The sequence below is a fragment of the Saccostrea cucullata genome, unplaced genomic scaffold (genome assembly GCF_032062105.1).
Source record: "Saccostrea cucullata isolate Sc308-1 unplaced genomic scaffold, CSIRO_AGI_Scuc_v1 ctg5210, whole genome shotgun sequence".
Classification (NCBI taxonomy): domain Eukaryota; kingdom Metazoa; phylum Mollusca; class Bivalvia; order Ostreida; family Ostreidae; genus Saccostrea; species Saccostrea cuccullata.
The window spans coordinates 21,191-31,247 of NW_026929802.1; the positions used below are offsets into that span (position 1 = coordinate 21,191).

Below are 10,057 nucleotides of genomic sequence, written 5' to 3' on the forward strand. Positions count from 1 at the left end.
GTGAACAAATTCAGGTATATGAAAAAAAAAATGTTCATGTTACTATAATTTTACATCATTTATCAATTTTTTAAACCCAACGTTGTCACCAAAGACATTCATTTTTTTTAAAGGTAAGAGCATAGAAAGAAAGGGGGGGAAAGGCCAGCCCTAAAGGGAGGTAAACCTTGCTTTTTCAGATGATATGAAATAAAATGAAGATTGCTTTTAAAATAGTATGTTTGGTGGTAAAATTTAAAAGTAACCAATTGGTTTTGCATATTTTTGAAAATTGAACAAAGTAATTAAAATAATAAATGAATTGTTCACCAAGCTTTCTAAATAAATGCAATGTTATCAATAAATACAATTTCATTATTTAGCATTATTGTGCACAATTTAAAAGTCAATTATTGAACCATTGATTGTACTAGTTACATGTTTATAGAAACATGCATTTAGTGTGTAAATCAAGCAGTGATTTATATTTCATTATTTTTTTTGGGGGAGTCTGCTTTGCAGTGTCTTGTTTTTAAATTTCCCTTACTTTGATTTTTTTTGTTTTTTATAAGTGCCATATTTTCATTTAAGCTGTTGTACAATTGTAGTCTTGAAAAAGATGTTTTTCTGATCTTTCTTTTCAAAATCTGATGTTCTAATAATTTCATTGCTTAATACATGAAAATCATCATACTGAGTGAATTTAGAACTCCAATAAATCTAATGACTTCTTGTGAATGATTGATTTTTTATTACAGTATGTTAAAAGACTGTAAGAAGGGACAAATTACTAATATCAGAGTATATATAATAAAATTAAACAAAAAATTAATATACATGTATATAAGAACCACAAATCAGGTTTTCACTATAGAATTTGAAATTTTAATGTCACACTTAAAGTTTACAGTTGTGACAAAAGTTGTGACAAAAGTTGTTTAGTATGGATAGAAGGACTCTCTAACTTGGACAGGGTCAGTATTACTCATGGTCCCGCATCTTCGTACTGCAAACGCAATATAAGTTGCATAATAAAGAACATTTCATCATTATGTGATACTTCAATAATGTTCTGCGAAAAAAAATCTGAAATTCGTGCATTGATGGCATATGATAGTGGTACAGAATTATTACATGAAAATGAAGCAAGTAGCTTACATAACCCTACTGTAATTCAAGTTTCCTGAGGTAAAGGTGTATATTTCTCCCTTCATGATTTTGGTTTTACTCAGTTCAGAGACTTGTTTTATGATACTCAGGTGACCTATAAGGCCCATGGGCCTCTTGTAAATAGTATTTTTTCCCTTAAAAATTGCATGAATCACTAGGCTTATGTTCCAAATTAATGAAAAATATTGATTGGTTAATGATACAATAGTATTTTTAATGATATAGGGTCACAAAGTAAGGTACTATCGGCCCGTATTAGCATTAGAGTAATGGGAAAACTCAACAGGGTGGCTGTATTAGATGACTCCTACGCATGTCATAACCACCTTTAACCAACACCAAAATTTGCATGTAAATTTCTAATAAACATAAAAAGTGACTACCAAATTATGAGTTTGGTTAAAGGTGGTTATGACATCTAAATAAAAACTTTTTAATTCATTTTTACGATATTTGCAGAAAAAGCTAACTACTCACAATGAAGGATATCAGCTTGTGTAGATTATTTCTTTGATAATTTTTGGTTATATAACAATATTCTGTTGATTTACTAAGGTTTATATCAGCAATGCATATTTACTAAAAAAAGTGAACTTTTTACTTGAAAATATAAAAATCAAAGGACTGAGAAGACTGGATGTCATGAAATTACAAGTGGAGACGTTTCTTTAAAATGTCTAATAAAAATTAAGAAATAAGAACATTTTATCGAATATAAGGTGTGAATATGAGTTATCTTTTAAATTTATAATGATAGATTAGTATATCTATATGTGCTACTTCTTTGAACTTCGTTATGAGTTCTACAAATATTCTTTGTATTTCCTTATGAGTACTGTACTGTGTATATGTTCTAGAAATGATGAAAGCAATCTTTGTTGAAGTGGTAACATGCATTTATTATTTGTATTATTGACCTTTTTTCCTATAGGTACACATAAAATTTTTATATGGACACTTCCGTACGAGTATCATTTGATCCATATTTTGTTAACTGGGTCTTAATATTGAGAGGACTCATCGACATAAGTTACGATAACATTAGTCCTGTCTTAGAAAATAAACTGGTAAAGTGGAGGGGGATTCCTAAATGTATTATGTGATTTATAAAATGAATGTTGCTATACCCCATTTAAGGATTTTTCAACCAGATAAAGAAATCATCCACTTAAGGTCAAGTGGTTATGCATAGTTGCATTAATAACCACCGCACAACGCAGGACGGGACCCATTTTAGTAAAAAAAAAGATAATATCCAAAAGACCGATGACATTTACTTTAAATGCTATAGACTTATGTAGGGAACTGTCACTATCCGTGTTAAACAAGTTTTTGATGCTGCACTGGGAAAGAGACTGAATTTAACCTACAGGTTTCAAGAGTGCGAAAGGAGCATTAAACCCTTAGGGTCCATTTTCAACCTGGGATGTTGTAGAACCCTTAAGTCCGTATATTTGTATATACGAAAACTTCAGAACCTTATATGCATAGTTGAAGGAACTGTTAAAATTCTGCTCCATTTTATGTTGTGTCGTTAGACAAGGGGGGGGGGGGTCTCAAATTTTATACATGTAAATACATAAAGTTTAGAAGGCATTTTTAATTGAATATATCGTGCAGCACGAGTAATTGAATGAAAGCTTATTTCATTTTACTTAGAGATGTATATTTTAATGCAACCGTCTGAGTTATATGTATTGACTATTTACATGTATATGGATAGTCAACATATATTTGCATTGATATTCTTATGCTGTTAATTCTTTATTTTTTTGCAATTGTTGAATTTCTTTTCTTAATTACTACTTGAATTTTATTTAATCACAATCAAAATCCATTCAGTGCTTTCAACATTTGATACATAACTTTTAGAGTTCAATAGAAACTTAGAAACCTCATTTCTAACATGGTTATTTTATGCGTAAAATTAGTACCACGTCTATAGAAATGATATACAATTACAATATAATTATATATGATATAATACTTTCCAATAAATTGCAAATCAAACTTTTTTTCAGCACCATACAGTGTGAATTTCGTAAAGATTTACGTTCAAAATATGCAAAATGTGGATGCATTAGAATTCTTGTCATAAAAAATATCTTAAACCTTAAATTTAAAAAATCTTCGAATTTATTACTTGGGTCTGATGTATTTCCGACATAAATAAACAATTTTTGATCATTTACATTCAAAAACATGCATAGAAACTTGATTTAAATAGACCTACCCTCAATTTTTCTTTAACTGACAGCCATTTTTTATCTCTAAATCACGTGCCTTAGATGATCGATGTTGAAAAACAAACATCAAAATCATGAACTAGAATGATTATAGTTATATAAAATCACATTTTAAAGAGATTTTATCGTAGCCGGAAAATGGCCTTATAGAGAATGAACCTTTGTGGGGATTTTTCAAATTGAATTGATGGCATATTTTGGACACTTTAAGGCCTGTGATCATCAAACTTTGTCAGTTGATGCATCTTGGGTCCTCGAACAATGTCAACTTAAAAGTAGGTCACCGTGACCTACTTTTTGAACTTTATGACTTATCCTTTTAAAAACATTAAATCCCATTATTTCAGACACTGGGAGGTTTAGAATCATCAAATCTTGTACTTCGATGCATCTTGGGACCTTAAAACATACTTATGAAAAAGTAGGTCACTGTGACCTACTTTAAATTTGCCGACATTTGTTTTCAAATTGTTTAAAATGCATATTTAGACCCTTCAGGCTATCAAACTTGGTCAGTAGATGCATCTTGGGTCTTTGAAAAATGTCGACCAAAATGTAGGTCACGATGACTTACTTTTGACATTTTATTGCTATGTTTAAGTATCTTAGGTATTTATTGGCTTAGAATCATCAATTTTTGTGAGTCGATACATATTTGGTTTTCGGAGAGTGATGACCAAAAAGTAGGTCATGATGACCTACTTTTGACATTTTATTGCTTTATTTAAGTATCTCCGGTACTTATAGGCTTGGAATCATCAATCTTTGTAAGTTGATGCATCTTGGGTTTTTGGAGAGTAACGTCCAAAAAGTAGGTCATGGTGACCTACTTTTGACATTTTGTGACTATAATTAAGTATCTCTGGTACTTATTGACCTAAAATCATCAAACTTTGTCAGTTGATGCATCTCTGGGTTTTTGGAGAACGTGGACCAAAATGTTAGTCAGCATAGTTTATTATTCTTGACATTTTTTATGGCTCTTATAAGTATCTCAGGCACTTATTGGCTGAGAATAAGTAAACTTTGTCAGTTGAGGCATCTTGGGTTTTTGAGATTGTCAACCAAAAAATAGGTCACAGTGGCCTTTATTTTTAAATATGTACAAGTACGTATAAGCTTAGAATCATCAAACTTTGTCAGTTTAGGCACCTTGGGTTTTCAGAGAACGTGAACCTTAAAAGTAGGTCACTATGACCTACTTTTGATTTATATTTTATTTTTATTTTAATTATATCTGGTACTTATTGGCTTAGAGTCATCAAACTTTATCAAGTTTGAGGCATCTTGGGTTTTCGAGAAATGTAAAACAAAAAATCAGGCACATGTCACCTACTTTTGAATTGCGTATAAACTTAGAATCATCAGACTTTGTCAGTTAAGGCACCTTGGGTTTTCAAAGAACGTCGCCCAAAGAGCAGGTCACTGTGACCTACTTTTGACATTTTATGGCTATATTTAATTATATATACATCTATTGGCTCAGAATTATCAAACTTTGTCAGTTAAGCATATTTAGAGTTTCATTGAATGTCCAACAAGAAATAGGTCATGGTGACCTAATTTTGAATATCTCAGGTACTTATTGGCTTAGAATCATCAAATTTTGTCAATTTAGGCATTATGGGTTTTTGAATAATGTCGACCAAAAAGTAGGTCATAGTGACCTCCTTTTCGACATTTGATGGCTATATTTAATTATTGTAAGTTATTAATTGGCTTAATCGTCAAACTTTGTCAGATGATGCATCTTGGGTTTTCAGAGAATGTTGACCAAAAAGTAGGTCATGGTGACCTACTGAATATCTCAGGTACTTATTTAATTAGAATCATCAGTCTTTGTCAATTAATATTATTTGAGTCCTCAGAAAATTTCAATCAAAAGGTAGGTCACTGTGACCTACTTATGGTATTGTATAATTATATTATAATATCTTTAGTCTTAACTGGCTAAATATTATCAAACTTTGTACGTTGATGCATTTTAGGTCCTATGATTCTAATAGAGTTGGAGGCTTACTAATAGAAGTGATAGTTTATCAGAAGAGTGATTCAAGGCCCTTGGGCCTCTTGTTTTTGATAATTTTAATGATATAAAGTGACCTCTTTGATTTGGGAGGAAATAGAGTTTCTATGGAAAAGAGACCTGCAGATAAATGTATTATTTTCAGTTTAATGTTGATTGACTCTTGATTAGACCGAGTCCATTGTTTTCAGGTATCAGAGGGCTTGGCTTACCTCCACAAGATGTTGATTGTTTACCGAGACATGAAGCCAGACAATGTACTAATCTACAGTCTTTCACTGTCAGAAGTGGTAAGTACTTCCACAATCTCTCACTGTCAGAAGTGGTAAGTACTTATCTACAGTTTTTCACTGTCAGAAGTGGTAAGTACTTATCTACAGTCTTTCACTGTCAGAAGTGGTAAGTACTTAACTAGTCTTTCACTGTCAGAAGTGGTAAGTACTTATCTACAGTCTCTCACTGTCAGAAGTGGTAAGTACTTATCCACAGTCTCTCACTGTAAGAAGTGGTAAGTACTTATCCACAGTCTCTCATTATCAGAAGTGGTAAGTACTTATCTACAGTCTTTCACTGTCAGAAGTGGTAAGTACTTATCTACAGTCTCTCACTGTAAGAAGTGGTAAGTACTTATACAGTCTCTTTCTGTCAGAAGTGGTAAGTACTTATCTACAGTCTTTCACTGTCAGAATGGTAAGTACTGTATACAGGGAAATTTTCACACCTGTTTTATTTTCGCTCCTTTCGCCCAACTCTCAATTGGGCGAATTTAAAAAGTGCGAATTCAAAGAACACAGTATAATTTCTTATTTAAAACTGTGGCTGGGAGAATTTAAAACGGGGCAAAATTGTTTGCAAGTGTTAAAGGGCGAAAATTACACGTGGCGAAAATACCCTGTATGTAGTACTTATCTACAGTCTTTCACTATCAGAAGTGGTAAGTACTTATCCACAGTCTCTCACTGTCAGAAGCGGTAAGTACTTATCTACAGTCTCTCACTGTCAGAAGTGGTAAGTACTTATCTACAGTCTCTCACTGTCAGATGTGGTAAGTACTTATCTACAGTCTCTTTCTGTCAGATGTGAAACTTGAGTTTTATGCGCCTGGAGCAGTAGATGGGGGTGCATATTCTTTTTGTCCTGTCTGCCTGTAGACTTTAATCTTTGCCATAACTTTTGAACCATAGATAGCGACTTTATATTTGGTATGCATACTCCACTAATTTAGCTCTTTCAATTTCAAAATCAAGGCCTTGTGACCTTTACTGTGATCTATATGCTAAAAATAGCCGCCAGGCGCATGTTGATTCACAAACACATTTTGTTTTCCTTGTCAAATTCAGCAACTCTATTACTAGAATTCTCTATGTTAATACTAAGATATCAGACAGGAATTTCCTGTAAAATGTGACTTTTATTTATTGATAGGTGAATGCTAAGATATCGGACTATGGGATTTCTCGGTTTTCTACACCTGATGGTCTGACAGCTCAGGAGGGGACACCTGCTTACAGGGCTCCAGAGGTCATCAGGGGGGAGACCTACTCATTTAAGGTACAGGATCATAGGTTATATTATCAGTTAATTTGACACCATTTTAGGGGAAAATATGATTGGGCTTCAAGTCAGTTGATAAGACTTAAAATTTGATTTTAGATTTTCGATTGAATTTATTTAAGGGTTGTTTAAGTTCAAGGAAAGAGTTAATTCCATAACTGATTAAAACATTTATGTTAAAAAGTAATAAACTGATGGTACAATTACATGTTACAATCCTCTAGGCTGATGTCTTCTCCCTTGGTATAACCTTGTATGCTCTGGTGAGTGGAGGCCGCCACCCATTTGATGACTACGACTACAAAACAGAGATGGACAGAGTCATTGCTGAGGTATTAAAATTAATGAAAATAGTTTAAGTTTCTTTTTACAGACAATATTTACTATACAGGAACTGTTTGTCTTTCATATACATTGACATGTAAATGCTTGTTTTTAGGGACATCTGGCCCCACCCATAACACAGAAGGGGTGTCAGCCTTGGCCAGACATGCAGACAATAATTACCAGCTGTATGAATCAATCTCCAGACAAAAGACCAACAGTAAGTCATACTTATTCTGCAATAGTTTGTAGTTCTATGGCAGTCAATTATTCATGCAGACTTGCTTCAGATGCTGGATCTGACCAACATTTTTCAAAATTTGATGTTTTTGAAGCAAGTCCATCGCCAAGAAACTGTATGCCCAATGTTGATCAAACTTGCATTGATGATGCATCTAGGAATGAACTCACCAGTCTTGATTTGGATGCTACCTCTGATCCACAATTTTTCTATAGTATAAGGCATTGTTACAAACTTTATTGATCCACATTATATCATACTGTGAAACAAAGCCCTAAACTTCAGTCATTATGAAACTAATGTATTTGCAAAAAAATCTCCTGTAAGGCCAAAAAAATTAATAAATAGTTTCTCAGGCACCACCGCATCAGTTCAAAAACGGCCGCATTGATAAATTTTATTGACACATTGAAAAGGGAAATAACTCAATTTTCAATTTTTCCAAGTTGAAAAAGAAAACCGAGTTATTCCCCTTTTCATAAATGCAAAGATAGATGTTTTTATTAGAAATACAATACATTTTCTTCTAAATTTACAGTATTTCATGAATTAGCTTTTTGATAAATGTTTGGAATAACATTATTTAAAGTTAAATACATATTTTAACTAATATCAGAAAAAAAAATTAAGAATTAGTAGATACAGCTTACTCCACTTATATTGAACTCGCTTATTTTGAAATTCCGCTTATATTGAAATAGAAATAAATCCCCAGTTTTTGCCTCTCATATTCTTTGCATTAAAATAACGGTTATTTTGAAATCGGATATATTGAAATTTCGCTTATATTGAAGCCACTAATCGGTCCCCCACAGGTGATAATGAGTTGTTTTCATAACGGTTATATTGAAGTACTCCCTAGTGGCTGTCGTTACTGTTGGTGACAGTAATTATGCCCGATTGACCAGTTGATATACACAGGTGTGAATAATTAAGTTTTCACCTTATCTGTTTTTATACTGCATGCTCTTCGAAATAAAATTCTTCTCTGTTAAATTCTTTGTATCCACGTATATAATACTGGACATATCGAGACTAAACAGCTAAATGTAATATAGTAACCCCCACAGATCTAGGAAAAAAACATAACTTTGAAATTAAATACGTACTGTTAATGGCTATTGGTATATGCCTAAATTCGAAATAACTAAGGGATTAACCCGAGTACACTTGCGATGAAATACAAGCAGCGTTCAGCAGTACTCAACCGTTTAAGTCCGGTGAATTTTTCTCCAAAACGTTAATAAATGCGATCGGGGAATAATAATGAGGTTGCAGATTGTCTTTTCAATGAAACAGAAATAAAAAAAAAATTAAACTTTCAAAGACTCATATTCTATGTAATCTGTTTATTGTTATAGATAAACGATGACAAAATTAATTTGTTCGGGTTTGTTCTATTTTATTTTATATCGGGATTGAACTTATAAAATGGCGGCGTCTTGATTTCGCTTATATTGAATTATGGATATATTGAAATAATTTGCATGGTCCCCTGAATTTCAATATATCAGGAGTAGGCTGTATTATCATTTTATTGAACAAATGGCTTAAAAAATGTCAAACCTGCTTCAAAAAAAAAAAAAAAAAAAAAGTCTGCCTGCTGCATTGAATTTTGAATTTTTTGGCCTGAGAAACTATTCATTAATTTTTTTTGGCCTAAGAATTCTGAAATATTCTGAACTTAATTAACTAGACTTCTAATTTATTGATATTTTAGTCACACCAAGTTTGGGAGAGGCTAAAGGATCCAGAAATTTTAGGTTTAAGAGAGTCATCCCAATATCTAAAGGCACAACTGTAGAGTGTTTCACAATACAGGTAGGTCTAGTATTCAGCAGAAAAGTTGCACTCAATCATTTTTTAAGACGCATAATGAGTATCTACCTCTTTTCACTAAGGTCTTTGAAATTTTTAGATACATGTATACACAACATCTGCCACAAAAAATTGGTGCATTTTTCTGAAATGTAGCACAGTCATGAAATAATAAAGAATAAGATAACTGACATTTAGATTTTTGTATGCCAGGAGCAGGACGTTGGAAAGGTTTACCTGTGGGTGGCCAGTGGTGACTGTGACTACGTACAGCTGTCTAGACTGGACTTAATGGACCAAACTCCAGAGGTCAAGGTAAGGGGGATTAATTGTACTGAACAACAGAGGTCAAAGTAAGGGAGATTTAAAGGATCAAACTCCAGAGGTCAAGATAAAAAAAAGGGGGGGGGCTAATGGGCCAAACACCAGAGGTCAAGGTTTAACAGTGTATTATTTATTTTATTCCTTACTTGTTTAATCCTGATAGATTATGAAAAAATGTATATTGAGAATGAGCTTGTGTCTCTGTACTTTTAAACTCTTAATATACAGTTAACATACAAAATGAACTTAATTAATAGAGAAGGCCATGTGTTTTGGGGAATAGCTACATTTGTTATCTTGCACTTGTTAGTTTTGTAGTCAGATTAAGTAAGACTTTTAGCTCACCTGAGCCAAAGGCTCAAGTAGGCTTTTCTG

General features: G+C 32.7%; 1 protein-coding gene across 1 annotated transcript in view; it reads left to right on the forward strand.

The window, feature by feature from the left end:
* LOC134282217 (leucine-rich repeat serine/threonine-protein kinase 2-like) overlaps window positions 1–9,361 on the forward strand; it is a 30,140-nt gene extending 20,779 nt beyond the window's left edge. The window contains exons 2-6 of the mRNA XM_062764649.1: window positions 5,613–5,711; window positions 6,847–6,972; window positions 7,200–7,307; window positions 7,415–7,519; window positions 9,261–9,361. Of these exons, the coding sequence (XP_062620633.1) occupies window positions 5,613–5,711; window positions 6,847–6,972; window positions 7,200–7,307; window positions 7,415–7,519; window positions 9,261–9,344 (522 nt within the window). The 3' untranslated portion in view covers window positions 9,345–9,361. The remainder of the gene's footprint in view (window positions 1–5,612; window positions 5,712–6,846; window positions 6,973–7,199; window positions 7,308–7,414; window positions 7,520–9,260) is intronic.
* The last annotated feature ends 696 nt before the right edge of the window (window positions 9,362–10,057 follow it).